General features: G+C 46.3%; 1 protein-coding gene across 1 annotated transcript in view; it reads right to left on the bottom strand.

Annotated features, from left to right (window-relative positions):
* Nucleotides 1-4,958: 4,958 nt before the first annotated feature.
* The window catches only part of CSPG5 (chondroitin sulfate proteoglycan 5), a 14,486-nt gene continuing 1,039 nt past the window's right edge, over nt 4,959-18,405 (bottom strand). Inside the window, exons 3-7 of the mRNA XM_004368719.1 lie at nt 18,321-18,403; nt 16,609-17,719; nt 13,656-13,844; nt 11,716-11,872; nt 4,959-5,459 (exon numbers count right to left, since the gene is read on the bottom strand). Coding sequence (XP_004368776.1) covers nt 5,298-5,459; nt 11,716-11,872; nt 13,656-13,844; nt 16,609-17,719; nt 18,321-18,403 — 1,702 coding nt within the window. The 3' untranslated portion in view covers nt 4,959-5,297. The remainder of the gene's footprint in view (nt 5,460-11,715; nt 11,873-13,655; nt 13,845-16,608; nt 17,720-18,320; nt 18,404-18,405) is intronic.

Genomic DNA, 18,405 nt, shown 5'->3' on the forward strand with positions numbered 1-18,405 from the left:
GTTCCCTAATTCACTGCAATGTCTCACAGAACTCACGATCTGTACTTACAGTTAAGTGGTATTAGGGAAGTAACAGGGTATAACTCAGGATACAGTTCTTTGATCAGGACAGTTTATTCTAGCCCCCAGGTGTTACAGCTCCTAGCTCCATGGGTGGGCAAGCCCCAGTACAGCCTCTTGTGCCACCATCGCTCTTGCTGCTGCTGTGCTGCTGTCTCTCGCCGTCTTCAGTGTTACAACTTCTTGTCTCTCCTAAAACCTGTTAGGTAAGCTGGTTATATAGCAAGCTCCTTATCAATTTCAAGGCATGCTCCCTGCCAGCCCCAGCAAGACCACCAACTAAGCAATCCCCTGCAAGGGTTTCATGTACCTTATTTGCATTAGCCACCCCCACAAGGGTTCCATTCACCTTATTTGCATTAGCAGACTATTGGATCCTCACACTCACCTTATTTGCATAGTACCACCCAGTCATTTTATGGTAATTACAAGACCATGCTTGGCTAGAAGGGCCATACTAAGTAATTCACTGCACTGCAAAGAACCTGAAGTTCAGAGAGGTCACAAGGCTCCCAAATGAAGAGGACTTATAACTCTGAGCCCAGTATTCAGTGCTGGTTTTTGGAGTGCAAGCTAACCTTTTTACTTCTATAGATTATATGAGAAAAGGACAAGAACTGTTAATCAAGCATCAAGTGTGATGTGAAGTGATGCAAGCGGAAAGGGCACTGAAATAGAAGTCCAGAGTCTAGCTTCTAATACTGCTGCTGATGCTTTCCAGTCCCAAGACCTAGCCTCCAGGGTTCTGATGAGGATGTGATGAGAACACAGACAGGAAACTGTACTGTAAATGGTTAAGGAGTGATGTATGTGTAAAGGATGTGCCTTGTGTGGACAGATGGGTCAGCATTGCACGTACACTTCTCCTCAGTCAAATGAACTTATCAATGCTGATGGGCTCCCCAAGTGATTTTTCCTCCATGGTGCCTAAGATTCCCACATTTTCAGTCTGTCCTCTCTTTAGAGAGGAGGGACCCAGAGCAGGGTATGGAGTAGGGTGGAAAAAGCAGAGAGAAGGGAACACAGCACATTTGTCTGAAAGCCCTAGGGCGCTAAAGTGGGAATGCCCAAGCAGGCAATCACTGGGAAGAGGGGGAGGAAACAGAAGAGCTGGAGGGTCCCCAGAGAGGATGCTGGCCAGCCCTATGGATCACAGTCATCAAGATGCACAACCACTCTGGCAGGAAAGAGGACCAGCCACAGATAGACATCAGTATATCCAATTCTAACACTTCAGCCCCTTTTTGGGCAAAAGACTCTTGGCAACATCTGGTAACTCTGTTCAATAGGCCTCCCTGTCTCCTGTTACCCTTCTGATTTGGGTTTTCCTATCCCTCCTGCATGTGCTGAGAAGGTGGGATAGAGCTAAAGGCACTTCAAAATAACTGTGGGAAAAACAAAACAAAACACAACAGTAACAACACTTAAGTCTGAATAGGGATTTAGAATTTACAAAGTGCTTTCATATACAATCTCAGAGAAGTCTACCCAAGAAAGATGAGTCCCCTAAATCAGAGAATACAGGAGGTCCTAAGCAGAATCATGCCAAACTCCCCAAAGTGGGTAAGAGTCAGGTTAGAAAACCATTAACACACACAGGCTGGAACCCAGCACTCCAATATATAGTCCCACCCAATAGCAAAGAGCAGACTGAGCTCATGGCAACAGCTGAACACCATCTGGTCAAGAGTCCCAAGATGAAAACAGAGGACTTCTGTTGTCAGTAAGTGGGAGATTAGGTAAATTGGACCAACTGTTCCACTAAGGACAACCAAAAAAACTGTACAGACATCTGAAAATCATCAAACAGCTAACAAGATACTTAAGAATTACTAGGCTAAATAAATAAGGTTAAAATGGCAAATTTTGTATTATATGTATTTAGAACAATAAATTGTTTTTAAAATAAAACAAACAAAAAAAGAATTACTACGCTGAGGTCGCAGAGAGGACTAAAATCCAGACAGGTGAGCCCAATATTCGGGACCACTTTGGCCCTGGAACACTTGCCCATTTGGAAGAGGTAGCTTAGAGAAAAAGTTCTGTTTCTAGAAGTCTTGCTGGGTTGGATGTGGGCGAGGGAGTTGGAATACAGGGCCCATCAAAGGTGAGACACTGGTAAACCACTGCCTGCTTTGGGCCGTGACCCCAGAGAATTGTGCCCTAGAGGAAGGGTGAAGCAGAAGCAAACCAGCCCTTGCACAGTATGCAGCCTGGCTTCATTTGCCTAGAAAATCTCCAGTCTTAAACCTGGATTAAGGTGACCCCGAAATTCTAGTGCTTCCAGGCACCTAACAGGAAAAAAAAAACACTCTCTAGAGGAAGCAATCATCCTAGGCCTCAAATTATTTCTATTAACAATATTTTTAAAACAATGTCCAGCATAAAATAAAAAATAATGAGGTACACGAGAGGACAAGTCACAGAGGGGAAACAGAAATACACTCATAGAGATTCCAGTTATTGGAATTATCACAGATTGAATACAGGCAAATTCTCGAAAATGCTCCCCATTCTAAAGAGTAAATCTGGCTATTTGAATTGTTAATTCTTTTAATCCATCCCTATTAAACTTAAAAAAGCTCATCCCATAACATCTGAGGAATCTGACCTCATAAATGGGTCGAACCTATAATAAATCTGATTTAAATAGCTTGGGGCAAGGACATGTTCTACTTATATCGGGTTCTGGAATTTACAGCCTCTTTTCTTCTAAGAAAACAACTAAAAACCCACATCCAGTAAATCCCAAACCCTTGATTTTCCTATTTATTGTCGAAAGATTTTCCCCAGACTCTGCAAATCCTAACCTTTGTTTTTATTATTTACTGTAGCAAGATTTACCTTGGGAAGTATGTGAAACATTTTGAAATTTAGAGAAGAGTCCATCTGATTAAATAAACACTTTTACAAATCTAATTCTGATTTACATACTCTATACCTGAAAATGAGGAGCCTTGGTTGTTCAATGGTCACAATGCTCTGCTGCAAACCAAAAGGTTGGCAGTTTGAACCCACCAGCGGCTCCTCAGAAGAAAAGATTGGTGATCTGCTCCCATGAAGATTATTGTTGCTGTTTGGTGCTGTCAGGTCGGTTCCGACTCATAGCAACCCTATGTATAACAGAACGAAACACTGTCGGGTCCTGTGCCATCCTCTCAATCATTGTTGTTTGAGCCCGTTGTTACAGCACTGTGTCAATCCACCTCATTGAGAGTCTTCCTCTTTTTTGCTGACCCTCTACTTTACCAGGGCCTGGTCCCTCCTGATAACATGTACATAGTACATGAGACATAGTACATAGTACATAGTACATCCTCACTTCCAAGGAGCACTCTGACAGTACTTCTTCCAAAACAGACTTGTTCATTCTTCTGGCAGTCGCTGGTATATTCAATATTCTTCGCCAACACCATAAATCAAAGGCATCAATTCTTCTTTGGTCTTCCTTATTCATTGTCCAGCTTTCGCACACATATGAAGTGATTGAAAATATCACAGCTTGGGTCAGGCGCACCTTAGTCCTCAAAGTGACATCTGCTTTTTCGAACACTTTAAAGAGGTCTTTTGTAGCAGATTTGTCCAATGCAATACATCGTTTGATTTCCTGACTGCTGCTTCCATGGGTGTTGACTGTCGATCCAAGTAAAAATGAAATCCTTGACAACTTCAATCTTTTCTCCATTTATCATGATGTTGCTTATTGGTCCAGTTGTGAAGACTTTTGTTTTATGTTGAGGTGTAATCCATACAGAAGGCTGTAGTCTTTGATCTTCATCAGTAAGTGCTTCCAGTCCTCTTCACTTTCAGCAAGCAAGGTTGTGTCATCTGCATATCACAGGTTGTTAACGAGTCTTCCGCCAATCCTGACGCCACATTCTTCTTCATGTAGTCCAGCTTCTTGGATTATTTGCTCAGCATACAGACGGAATAAGTATGGTGAAAGGATGCAACCCTGATGCACATCTTTCTTGATTTTAAATCATGTAATATTCCCTTGCTCTGTTTGAATGATTGCCTCTTGGTCTATGTACAGGTTCCACGTGAGCACAATTAAGTGTTCTGGAATTCCTATTCTTCACAATGTTATCCATAATTTGTTACGATCCAGTCGAATGTCTTTGCATAGTCAATAAAGCACAGGTAAACATCTTTCTGGTATTCTCTGCTTTAAGCCAAGATCCATCTGACATCAGCAATGATATCCTTCGTTCCACATCCTTTTCTGAATCTAGCTTGAATTTCCGGTAGTTCTCTGTCAATGTACCATAAAGATTATAGCCTCGGAAACCCTATGGGGCAGTTATACTCTGTCCTATAGGATTGCTATGATTCAAAATCAACCTGACAGCAATAGGTTATATTAATTGCCTGGATTGCTAAAATCCCCATCTTCAAATCTGCTTTCACTACTATCTCCAGAGATATCTTTTTTAAAAATAAACCTGACCCTGTCCTTGACTGGCATTCAAGGCTCTTCACAATCTGCTCCAAATCGCCCTTTACAGCCTTATCACCTAGGGCGCCTCCCTCTCACACAGTCTCTTAGTCACATAGCACTACCTTCCTAACTTTATGAGTGGTCTCCCTCTACTATAATATTAACACGCTGTATTATTTACTTATAAGAAGTCTGTTTCTCAAACAGACTGTTAACATCTTGAGGTTAAGATGTAACTTATTCATCTATTATTCTCGGCATCTAGCACAGTGCCTGGCTCAGAGTAAGCTGAATAAATATTTATGAAAGAATAAAAGAGCATTCTTAATAGTTGGCGATATAAACCACTTCTGGGATTTCAAACATATTTAAATATACATCTTCAATGAAGGCAAGAATTCAACTCAAACTGATAAGAATGGGTAGGGAGTGGATATAATGACATCAGGAAAATAGATAACTTTTTTAAAAGTTTTATTTCAAGAACTTTGTTTTTTACTGGTATCTCAAAAAAAGGTGGGTCAAAGTACAAAAAAAAGTCAGTTGAATAACAGCATAGGTTTAGAAATCACAGCAGCAGAAGCAATGTACAGACAGCACAGACAAAACAATTCAATGTATGCAATTCCATTCAAGTTCTTTGCTAATTTTTTTTTCCCTCCTGTACAAAATATGTCAAAGCATGCCATGAGATCAGAAAAAGAAAAGGGTTTAACAAATGGTTACAAGAAATAGACTCTGTACAAGAGGAGATAATGTTCCCCCCTCCCCCCGTTTCTTTTTCTCTTGCTCCGCTTCAGGTTAAGTTATTCTGCAGACAGTTCACATCCAAGTCAGCCTGGTCACCTTTGTTACTCTCAAGTTTGGGCGACATGGAGTTTTGGATGTTAAAGGACTCCTCCTCTTTCAGGCAAGACTTGAGAACTTCCTGGATTTTGTGGGGAGCACTTGTATCATCCTGGAAGAGGAAAAAAGTTGTGGGGCGGGGGGTAGAGGGAAAGAGACAATGATTATAGCAATCAAATGAAAATTCTATCTGGCTGAAAGAAGTATCACTGAAAAAAGGAAGAAAGCTTTAAGACTTGAATGAACAAAAATAACCGATTAGCAGCTACTTTTTAGGAAATTCACCCTTAAAAGCAATGGCCAGATATAAATGAAAATTTGCCCGGTAACTCGGTTACAATACTTTTAATTTGGGCCAGTCCAAGGTTTTCTCTTAGACAAAGATTGGGAAGAAAGTCCCTTTTAATACTGTTCCTTTAGAGGGCCCTTGTTGTTGTGTGCCATTGAGTTGATTTGGACTCATAGCGACCCTATAGGTCAGAGTAGAACTGCCCCATAGATTTTCCTAGGCTATAATCTTTAGATCACCACGTCTTTTCTCCCAAGGAGCCACTGGTAGGTTCTAACCTTCTGGTTAGCAGCCAAGCACTTAACCACTGCGCCACCAGAGCTCCTGGGCCTCTGTAAAGTCTTGCATGTTGATGAGCTTTGGTGGGCCTACACGGCCCCTCTTTCCTCTGGCTCTCCAATGCGTTGTGTTCTGCTCTCCCAGGCAGGTCTTGGACAGGAAACATCAGTGCATATAGTGGCGCACTCACAGAGCTATGGTCAGGTGCAGGGCTGCCCTGGCAAAGCCAGGGCCCCTCCATCCACAGCAAATATACATTCTCTGACTAGAGACCTTTTACTATTAGACCTTTACCTACCAAAAGATGATACTTAAAAAGGTGTTTCCTCAATCCAAGTGCCATGTTCGAATGAGTCCTGTTGCCTCAATGGCCTGCCATTTTCTGCATCAAACGGCATCCATGCTGCTGGTTCTTCAGTATACCCACACCCTCGTGCCAATCCACGTAATGCTGCATTCAGCCCTATGCAAGCTCCTGAACCTGAACTGAATTTGCTTGTTAAGGGTTATCAGGAAACCCTCATGGCACACAGTCCTCCAAGCCCACATTCTGGACATTCAAAGAACTTTTACAGCAACTCCTATCTTACCACTACTCCTTTCCTAGGGCTTACTTGAAGGGATTAGAACCGTGGAGAGTCAGCAGGTCTCAGTTCTTTCTTTGGTACCCCAAACAGCTACTGTAAATGCTCGCAACTCTGCTAACCAGACGTTGTACAACTACTCAGGCCGATTGATGGGTGGCAAGAAAAAAAGAGAACGTCCTTATCTGACCAGTGAGCTAAGACTTCTTGTTTTAACCACTTCTACAAATCAACTCACTACCAAGGACCAGAGCATTCTCCATAAAACTCTAGTGAGCTCTTGTCCATGCTGCCTGCTACTGAGTTTGACCCATAAGAACACTAGGTTAGGGTAGTGATTGGTTGGAAAGAAAGTAGGGAAAGGCTCCAGGCTTTTCCATGATGCTTATGTGTATAGTGCACTAACCCAAAACCAAACCTACTGCTGTCAAGTTGATTCCAACTCATAGTAACTCTATAGGACAGAACAGAACTGTCCCATAGGGTTTCCAAGGCTGTAATCTTTACAGAAGCAGACTGCCTCATCTTTCTCCCATGGAGCAGCTGGTTTGATCTGTCAACCTCTTGGTTAGCAGCTGAGCACTTTAACCACTGTGCAACCAGGGTTCCTTATAGTGCACTAGGGGAGCTCAAAAGTACTGTACATATAGGAATCACTGTTACCTGTTCATTATTCCCAGGGTAAGTTAACACTTTTCCAGAGGAATAGCTTGAGCAGAGTAATTTGATAGTGAGTTTCAAAGATTTCAGACATGATTTATAGACAGTGAGGCAAAAACAAGAAGAAATGAACTTAATATAGTACTGAGGCAGACTGCATGCAGGGCAGGTGTGCAAGGCACCCATAGGCACTTGGTATTTTCAATCACTGCTTGGAGAGATTCAGAAAAAACTTTTCAGTCACATAAATCTACATTGCTGAGATGGAAAGATCTCCATGATGTAAGTACAAAAAGTAAGAGGTAGAACATATATATAGTGAGAACCTATTATGTTTTAAAAATATAGGATATACATGTGCATGTGTACACAAATATATACATATTTTATGGGGAGGGAAGTGGGATGTGGTAGAACTACACTTTTTATTTCCTGTACTTCTATACTGTTTTGGGAGAAGACAATGGGCATGGAGGCTTGAGAGTTGGGGCATTAAAATCCTGGGTAGGATGGACTTTGAATCACAGTAAAACTTGGAACAAGATACGAGGGCCCATACTTGCCTCTCCTTTTTGGGGTATACTTAAGCACAAGAACGTTCTGCTAATGTGAAAAAAAGTGGGTTTAGTCCCTCATAAACCTGGGCATCAAAGCTGTGATGCCATGAAGGTAGGGGCCCCTTAAACCTGGCCCCTTGAGGGCTCACAAGATTTGGACAGATGAGAAAACTGCTTCTGGGCCAAGGGGTGGCAGCAACATATTCTAAAAGTAAGGAGCACAGGTATCCAACAATCCTATTAGACAAACTAAGTACCTCCAACAAACAGAACTGCTAACCCAAGTGTTTCTGCAAGAACTTGATCCTATTAAGCCTAGAGTTGCTGAATCCCACAACAGAAAGCCCCATCTGCCTTTGATTTGGCAGAAGTCCCTCATCACGGGAGAGCTGGACTACCATCTGGCATAAGTCCTGGGAACTACTGTGCCCTCCCGCCCTGGCGTTCTATCCCAGCCATATGAGCATCCTTCAGCCCAGGGGTAATGTGGGTTCAGGCCTAGACCCTCCTTGTCCAGACACAAACCTCTACCAGAGAGGGGGGCAGTCAGTGCTTTATCAAACACATGGAAAAGACAGAGTCTGGAAAGTAAGAAAGATTTGAATAGTAAAAAACAAAGCTCTAAGGGGTATCATGGAGAAATCCTAGGAACAAACCGAAGTGTCCTGGAGGGCCTGTCAAATTTTAGGAGGACCCAATTTATATCCACAACATTCCCTCGACAGCATAGCTCTGAGGACCTACAGGGCAGCTCTCAGTGTTTGGGCAGTCTGCCTGTGGGTTTCAGGTGACTTCAACTTCATTCATGCGGTGCACCTGGAGAGTATCCAGCTTCCGACACATTCAGCATTCCTCCTGGAAAGCTTGCAAACCTCCAAAGCGGTGCTGAGGAGTCTCAAGCTTTTCCCTTTTCTCTAGTGTTCCCTTTCGAGGTTGGCTGTTCAGCTACCCAAGAGACTCACTTACAGACTCAGACAATGGCCACCAGCTCCAGCGCCTAGCACCCATTCAGGAGGGCCCGTGAGCAAGGCAACACCGGCAACACTGAACAGCAGAGAGGGAAGGGAAGTGCCACCGACACAGATACCAGCAACTGATCCGGCCCCACCACAGACTTTTTTGTTCGAAATCTTTTCAGAGCGTGACTTGTAGAGATTATTGGAACAGAGCAGGAAAATGACCCAATCAATCTGCCTTACTTCTATAAAAGAAATAACTCCTCCATTAAGATAAACAGATCTCTCTAAAATCTTGGGAAACACGAATACCAGCAAGTAAATCTGAAGAGTAAAGGGTGAGGGATAGGGAGAGACCAAACCAGCAGGCCTGACTTTGATGTCCTAAGTTGCACTTCTCTGCTCACCCCAGAGGCTTTCTCACTTTAAGCCTCCTGCTAACACCACTTGTAAGCAATCAATGTGATGGTTGAAGCAATGAACTTCACATCAAAGTGGCAATCATCTTAACTGTCAATGTTTGACCTTTAGACTAGGCGGAGAGAATTAGAGGTGAACTTAGAAAATCCACCGGTATACTCCCTGAGGGATAGTCACCCCCTCATCTCCCAGTGCCTTTGCAGAGAGCAGAGGATGTCCCCTTGGGCACAACTTGAATAAAGGATGCCAGCTGAAAATGATCCTCTAGATCCAAGAGGCAGAGGAGACCACCAGAGCTTGCTGCCCCAGCCCCTCCCACAGTCCCTCCTCAAGGCAGAGTCCACCATGACTGACCACCCCTGCTCCACTCCATTTTCAAGACTAGTCATATTCTGAACTCAAGTGAGTGGTAGCTTTCATATACAAATGCTTTGCTTTCCACAAAGCGGGGTCAACCAAAGAGGATAAGAAATCTTTGTACTGGCTCATGCAATCAAGCCCCCCAAGAAAAGCTATTTCCTTCCCCTCCCTCTTTATAAAGAGAAAAGGTATCTGTACCTGTGATAGGGATGTTGGACCAGAAATGCATGGGTCAGAAACTTTCCTAAGGACCCTTGAGCTCTGTCAGGCAGAGTGGTAGGAGGAATTAACTGTCAATAACGAATACCCTGACTGTAGGAACTACCATACTGTCAAAATACCTGCCCCACACGTACAAAACGGCAGACCAGATGGTGGAAACAAGATACTTTGTGGTAGACTGTCATTCACTAATGTTCAATAAATGCTGACTGAGTGCATACTAATCACTACAAGGGGCTGGGTAAGGTAGGGATGTAGTATATACCAAGATGAGCAAGATGCTGACCTGTCCTGAAGGTGTTTATGTCCTTGTGAGTTGACTGTGGTTATCAATCTTAAAGTCTGTAAGACATTTTGTTTCCTTGGTAATTATAGCTATCTTTAGCTTATTCATATCTTGGGGCACACCAAGTAAAATGGTATCTATTCCTTTTTGACTCTTTATATGGACTTTAATTATCCTAAATTGACCTGTTTCATTTCATACTTAAATAAACCCCTTGACTTCACCCACACCAGGCCAAGTTTTCCTCTTCTGGGATTTGGTAAACAAGGTCACATTTATTATTATTCTCTCTTCCTCCTTCTGGGGCCACAGTTTCCCCATCTATAAAACAAAGGCAATGGTGTAGATATGTGCTGTCCAATACTGCAGCACTAGCCGTGTTTTAATAGCTCAGTAGTCACATGTAGCCAGCAGATGCTGTGGTGGAAAGTGCAGATATAGAATATTTCTGTCTCACCAAAAGTTCCACCGGACAGCACTGGTATAGACTTTTAAGGCTTCTATAAGTTCTGATACTCCATTATTTCAAAGAACTTCCTCAAAATTTTCTCTTAAACGTCATTGTTTCAGTGTGAAAAGTCTCAGTTTAGCTTCCTAATCTGTGTAATAATGCATTATCTTGAGGTATGGAGCTGCAATTACGTGCAGGATTTTTGGATTTGGATGTGACATGATTTGGGGCTAGGATGGATTCTGTTTTGTTTTCAAAATTCTCTCTGATGGTATCCAGTATTTCACTGGTCAGTCTGTTCCAGGCAACACACTGGACCAAAAATGGTTTATTGGGGTCTGCTGTTATTGTTGTTAGTTGCCATCAAGTCAGCTCCACTCATGGCGGCCCCATGTACAACATAAGGAAACGCTGCCCAGACCTGCACCATTTTCATGATTGTTGGCATGTCTGAGTCCATTGCTGTGGTCATTGTGTAGTGCCTTCCAACCTAGGGGTTCATCTTCCAGCATTATATTGAACAAAATTATGTTGTGATTCATAGGGTTTTCATTGGCTAATTTTCAGAAGTAGATTGCTAGGCTTTTCCTCCTGGTCTGTTTTAGTCTGGAAGCTCTGCTGAAACCTGTCCACCATCGATGACCCTGCTGGTGCTTGAAATACTGGTAGCATAGCTTCTAGCATCATAGCAACATGCAAGCCACCATAGCATGACAAACTGACGGGTGGTGGCTATTGGGGTCCAGAGATCCTTTATTGGTCTCAACTGATATTTCTGAGCCCATTATTCTAACAACAGAATCTGACTTTTACCCCTAGACTTATGCTCTATGGTTCCACCACTATTTTGTGCTCACCTCTGGTCCTATCCAGTTGTGTATAAATAAGCTTGACTGTTCTTAGGGTCCACAAATAGGGTCAAGAACCCAAAGGTCCTATTCCACCCATCCCAGGGAGCAACTACCATTTGCTTCACTGACCATCAGGAAATTCCCCAGCAGTAAAAGCAGAGCCGTTTCTCCTTGATATGAAAAGTAGGAACACAGTAATCAGATTTCTGAAGCCTTGATGAAGTTGAAAATTGAGTTGTCCTAGAAAAAAATCTTTTCTACTACCTATAACTCTTCTTGCCAAGAAAGTGATATATCATCAAGCCTTTACTCCCCTTCCACCTTCCATGACCCAGCCCATTGCCCTAAGCTGATCTCCAGGGTTCTGATGAGGCTACACACTCTGAAACAGACCAAAGACATGGGAAGGGAGCTGAAGCATGCATAAGGAGAGATGTGAAGAAGACAAGTTACCTGACAGATAATGTTATCATAGTGAGCCAAGGCACGGGCATGGGGGGAGGAGGTACGGGGAGTGTCGCAAAGTTTCCTTACATTTGGGTGAGAACCCTCAGCAATTGTGGAGAGGGAGAAGTTATCGTTGTGGAGCTCAGATGGGGTCCGGAATTTGCTGATTAGGACAGAAGACAGAAGGGAAAATATAAGTGAAATGATTATAGCAAAGTTTAACAATAGTAGTAATGTTTCATCAAATATTGTATTTCATCAAATGCCATGGATTGTAATAAGATCCACCATTAAGAAAAAAACTTTTACCATTTAAATAATCCAATACTTTCTTAGCACCTGGAAGTTTTATTTTATACTTGAAGCAGCTAATTTAGACTTTAGATGAAGAACTGACAACAATATGAACAGCTATGACCATGTTCGTGCATGCCAGGCAGTTACAACTACATCATGACTGCCATCTGGCCAATAGTGATTATGAGATGCCAGCAAAAGACACAATCCAATTTCAGAGATGTTAATATGTGAAGAAAGTGTTTGTCTTAGAATCTATAAATTCCAGCAGTATCTGTAGTGCATTGGGCACTACTACAGAGCAGAAGCCAGGCTTGGGAAAGAAATAAAGTATTCAGAGAGAAACAGGGGAGATGGTATCTGAGCTGAAGGGGTACAGGAGCCATGCTCTGTGCAAAACTTATAGCTGGCTGGGGGAGGAGGGCCTAGAATAAGGACCTGTCTCTGGCCACAGGTCTCATTTCTCCACTCCCCTAGCAGCTGCTCCTTTCTCTCCTCCATCCTCATCAGCAGCTGCCCCCATTTTGGCGGTCCCATCTCCCTCCTCTCTGAACATCCTTGCTCACCCAGGCCCTTGGTATAGGGTCCTGGCATGTGTCTCTCCAGAGTGATCACATGCACAGATACGGCCCTGCCTCAATGCACAGGCACAATGGAGGGGCCCTTTCAGCCCCACTACAGTTAGCTGAAAGGCTGCAGAGAGCTGCTGGCATCTGCACATTGCATGTGTCTACCCAGCAAAGGAGCAACAGATGGTGTTTTGTCCTTTTCCCAGGACTCAGGGAAAGTCCTTCAGTCATTCTCTGAAGGGAGTTTCAGGTCAGGGGGAGGAGATGAATGAGACCAACAGGTTAGAAGGGAGGTGGGGGCAATTCTGCATAAATTGTCTCCTGGGCCCAAGGAAGCTGAGCTCAAATCTCCTCCACTTGTGACAACTGTGACATTTCAGAAGGGTTTTTTGTTTTGCTTAGTGTTTAAGAGTGACTCTCTCCTATATGTAAGAGCAGGTTCAAGTATTCAAAGCATGGACTTAAAGGGTAAACACATGGTGATGCTCACATACACACAACAGTCACTGCTATGCTAAGGGAAGGACTGAACTGAGCCCTTAAGATCTGTAGTGTAGAGGGTCAATCCTAGCGCCTCCACCAAATGTTACTCAGGAGAGGTAGAGAATTTCCTTAAGTTTCTTGCACTTCTGTTTGCACCAGGGGTTTGCAAGCTTTTAAAAAGCAATGCATTGTGGTGCGAAACCTTTTCTCTTCAGCATTCATTGAGAAGGAGGTGGTATTGAGGTGACAGCAGACTTGAGGGAGATGGGAGTTTCTTCACACTGATTTATGAGTGGAATCCTCATACTGGTCTGGTCAAAGACCAGGAAGCCGGTGAAGGCAGGGGGTGGTGGTGGCAGGGAAAGTTGAGCACAGTAACTTACTTGGGAAATAGAGCTTGGAGTTGCTATATGCTGGCTTTTCTTTAAGCACCCTCCCTGCCGTGTGGGGAGAGGGATGGTGATAGTGTTGGGAATGTTGCTGAGTAGCAGGTGCCAGAGACCCTTATGACAACATCTCTGGATCAGATGGAGGGGCACAGTGGGGTCAGGGGTCAGCGTGCCTCCCATCACGTGAGGCTGGGTGACACAGACTTACTTGGTCCTACGCAGCTTGGTATTCTCCGTCTTGAGCAGATAGAGCTTCTTGGCAAAGAATACCGTCATCATGAAGAGCAGGAGCAGCACAAGGGCAGCCGAGCCGACGGCCACACACATCACCTGGAAGTCGGTGATGATGGACTCACAGCGCATCCCCTTGTGCCAGATGTAGTCTTGCGTGTTGCACCTGCAGCAGGGATGGGGGAGACTGAGGCGACAGAGCTGGCAGCCGCAGCCAGGACCTGGCGCTTGACCCTAATAATTACCTCAATAGCCTGTTCCTATGACAATCTAGAGGGACTGGAATGCTCCATATCTGTACACACTTTCTAATTGATATTTTCACCCCATCTTTACAACCCACCTATGAAGTGGACTGGTGGCTCGGAGGTCCATGATACAAGTGAGGTAACTGAAGTTACATGACCGTTAAGTGACCGAAGAGGGAAGGGAATCCTGGCCTTCTGCCTGACAGTCTCAATGAGGGCAATCACAGGATTCTCTGAGGCCCCTCCCTGCCCTGGGCTCTGGGCAAAAGAGAGATGGAAAACAAAATGAATAGAAGCTACGGCTACAAAATGCTAGGATCTGCGCTGCACATGAAAAGTGATCTGTTGCTTTGCAGTCCCATCTAGCTCATGTGGCTAGCTAGACACTGAAAAATAAGGAAGTGGCAGACAAGGACAAACAGAAAGATGGATGTATATTCTCCTCCTACCTCGGCAGCCCCAAGTACTGCCCCTAAAGTTCCTTACTCCATTACCATGAGAACGGTCATGCAAACAGAGTGAGAATCACTCCTCTGGGTGGGTTTTAGCCCTTTTGTTGAGTGACTTTCTCCTGCCCTTGGGGACATTCCCAGGCTCCAACTCTTCCAATGACATTGCTGTTTCCATGGGAACCAGGCTGCTTCAAAGAGGAAAGATGTGGAAGGATACAGAGGCAGGCAAAGGAGGAAGGACATGAACCTCAGGGTGAATGACAGAAAGGGGTCCAGAAATGGGGAAACTATGCCCGGGAGAATTGGCTACTCTACATCCAGAATTGGGTGGGGAGACATGGCTAATAAGGAATTCCTCTTTCTTCTTCAAATGAACCTCTGCAGTCACAGGGAGGCTGTCTGAGGATGCCAGGGAATGCATCTCCTTCTAAGAGGGGCCCTCTAACTCACTGTTCTAGAGAAGTTCTGCCACAGCTCTGATCGTTTTCCTGCAGTGGGTCAGGGTGACAGAGACAAAGGCATGCTGCAGTCTGCAACTAAAGACTCAGCAGTCTCCTGTGAGTGGAATGCAAAACAGTTCTCTAGCCAGGCTAAGAGTACACAGCCAGAAGAGGAACCTCTGGTAGGGAGGCCCATGTGTGATCCTGGGATACAAGCCGAGCAAGGGGAGCTGAAGTGGACTTGAGAAGCCTTTCTAAGGCAGTGACACACTGGTGGACTTATCAGCAAAGCCGTGTAGTTTAGTGAGGAGGAAAACCTTCCTCTTCCACTTGGGAATCCCCTGAGAGCTCCAGGAGGCTCTGGGGACTCCAGAGACAGCAAGGGCTCCAAATCTCATCCTCTCATGGGGAGCTCACTTTGAAGGAAAAAACTCCAGGCCTCCAACAGGATTAAAGATGATGATTTGGCAGAGATTCCACAGCTTCCAGGCTGAAATCATCACTGTAGTACCCCAAGCTGGAGATTGAAGAGCAGAATCACGGAGTTTCCCCTTATTTCTGGTAGCCCTTAACCAACTGGTAAGCTTCTTGTTGCCATAATTTCTTGATCACACCCCCTCTTCGTGGTAATGGCTGGATGACTCCAACCAGAACTCTGTGGTCACACCCTGTATCAGTGACCCTAATGTCATGATCATTTATTAAAAAACAAACAAATAAAAAAACTTTATAAAAAGGACTGGAACTCAAGCTTCTATGCCAAAGATTCAGTATTCATTGCTTTCTATGTGTTATTCTCTCATTAGAACATCAAGACCTAAGGAATTTCAATTCTTGACATACTTTCAAATTAGACTATGAAAACAATATTGGGAATGATACAAAAAAAGAGACGCTTAGGTAACAGAAGTGCTCCTCCTAGGAACAGAGGAAACAAAGCTCAAAGGAGTGTGAGGGTTCTACTCCACTCCTAGGGGCAGTAAAAGATAGAGAGACAAGTAAACCATCCAGATCACCTCTGACTTGTGATTCTTCCAGAGTAAGTCAGCAAGCTCTCCAGCACTGTTAAATAACTCGCTGTGAGGGCAGTTCCCAAGAATGAAGGTGAACGAGTGATTACCTGATGAGGCATGGGACAGCAGCTGCAGACAAAGTTTTTAGGGATACTAAGCTCTCTGATCTTTAAAAACATTATGGGTTGGGTATCCCAAGGAAGACAAACCTTAGGGTAGAAAGAAAAAGCCACCACCCAAAGTTAAGAAACCCTACCATATATGCTACACCAGGAAAGACTCTCAGCTCAATTTTCCCAACTTGAGTGGCTGCTCTTCTGGGTCTGCTCCCAGTGAGAAGGTCTTCTGAGTTTACATGTCTACCCCCTACACATCCCACTCAGGCAGACTAGGCCCTCCTGCCATACACATGACTTGGAGTGTTCAGCAGCAAACTTTCCTACAGAGTAGGTTCATGGGCCCATCCTCTTTTTGCTAGTACAGCCATAATAGAACTCTCCATCAAAAACTCCTTACCCCTGCAAAGGTTAAAGAAAAAAAAAACAACAACTCTTATTTCTAAGGAACCTCTGCTAGTGATGAAATCACAAGAAGTACATTTTAAGAAGTGACTCTGTAGAAAATATCTGAGTGAACATTTCTTGACCTGGGAATCCTGTGAATATAACTTTTTGGATGTTGTGCCTGTCACACTCCCCTCTTAGCTGAGTCTGCCTCACATACACTCTTCAGGTGCTCTTTTAGAAGCCCCTGGGCACCTGTCTGCCACACCCTTACCTGCAGAAGGCCCCTATGTTCTCCACCAGGTAGCATTGGCCGCCATTGTGACAGTAACTGGGGAAGAGGTCACACACTGACCGGCAGGAGCCGTTATGTCGCACAAAACCACTGCGGCACTCAGTGCCATTCTCGCCTGGGGCCAGGTCCCTGCCTGGCTCTCCTGGGCGGGGCCTGAGAGCAATGCTGCTGCCAGGGACTATCCCCAGAGTATGCTGTGGGGGGACAGCATGCCACCGACTAGTGGGCTGGCCTGCCCCTGGCCCCAGGCCAGGCTTCCTGGTGGGCATCAGAAGGTCATTTTCATCTTCCAGGTTTCCACCTCCCACTGCATCCTTGTCATCCTCCTCTTCCTCCTCCTCTTCATCTAAGTCGTCATAGAATGAGGTGGTGGGGTAGAAATCAGATTCATCAAAGGGAGTGAAGTCATCGTATAAGTCAAGCAGGCTCCATGAAGGTGTCTCTCCCCCAGTGTCGGTATCGGGGTGGTGCTCCGAGGTTCCTAGTGACCCTGGGAAGCTTCCCAGGTCGGCACCACGGCCCTCCCCATCCAATCCTTCGAAGTAGTCGATGTCAATTATATCTGAGGCTGGCTGGGGCTCCAGCGTGCCCTGAAAAGGGTACGTGGGCTCTGGTCCATGAGGGCCAGGTGTGCTGCCTCCCAGGTTCAGCCAAACCTCCAGGGGCCTCTCCTTCGGGAGTTCAGGGCCTGGGCTTGGCTTGTTGCCAGGGGTGGGGGAGGGTGGCCCGCTAGCCTCGGGGGTGGCGTGGGGTATTGACGACTGCCCCAGGGCCTCGTCGGGAGCAGGGAGTGTGGCTGGGAGGGCCTGGGCATCGCCACTGCCCACTTCGGAGGTCACTCCGCCCAGGCCGGGGCTGTCAGTCTCCAGCCAGGCGGCGCCTGTCACCGCGGCCGACGCCTCCAGTGCCGCTTCTGGCCCGACCCCGGGGCCCACCGCCGCCTGCTCGTCGGCGGCCGCCGTCCACGCGGTTTCGTCTTCCCCAGTCGCTGACGGGCCGGCCCCCTCCCGCGTGTCGTTTGCGCGCGGCTCCCACGCCGGGATGCTCTTCACCGGCTCCGTGGCCTCGACCGCGCGGCCCACCTCACGCGCTGTGGGCAGGAGGGCGAGGGGCGGGGCGTCAGGGCAGCGACGCGCGCAGGGCCCTTGGGCTCCGCCCCGCCGCGGCTCGTCCTCCCAGACCAGGGCCGTCCCTCTGCAGCCGCTTCAAGGTATCCCAAGGCCACGCCCCCATCTTTAAACCCAGTCCCTGGGCCCGCCCTCTCAGGCCTGGGAACACTGTACACCCAGTTCAACATTTCCCCACTCAGGCTTCCCACTCGACCTGCAGTCTTAAAAGGCCAGGCCAGGGCCGACCCCAGCTTGAGTGCCGTCCTGAAGTCTTACTCCCCGACAACCCACCCCCACCTCCAGGCCCCGCCCCGAAGTCGCACCCTTAGGCCCCGCCCCACCTCCAGGCCCCGCCCCCATCCCTTACCGCGGTCCGCAATCCCGGGCCGGTGCTGCCCCCGCCTCCCTGCCTCCTGCACGCCCCTCACCTCCTTGCGCGCCCCATACACCGCCCTGGCCACGGCCCAGGCGCTACCCCCGCCCCCTTGTCACAGCTCGCGGACTCCGCCGGTACCCGAAGGCAGCGAGACCCCGGTCCGGGGGTGGGGCGCGAGGGCCGCCCAGGTCCCGGTCGGTTCCTACCTGGCGCGGCCCCGGCAGCGAAAACCAGCGTGGCTCCCAGAAACAGCAGCAGCGGCGGCGGCCCCCGGCCCGGGTCACCGCCCCC

The sequence above is a fragment of the Trichechus manatus genome, unplaced genomic scaffold, assembly GCF_000243295.1.
Source record: "Trichechus manatus latirostris isolate Lorelei unplaced genomic scaffold, TriManLat1.0 scaffold00001, whole genome shotgun sequence".
NCBI classification, from domain to species: Eukaryota; Metazoa; Chordata; class Mammalia; order Sirenia; family Trichechidae; genus Trichechus; species Trichechus manatus.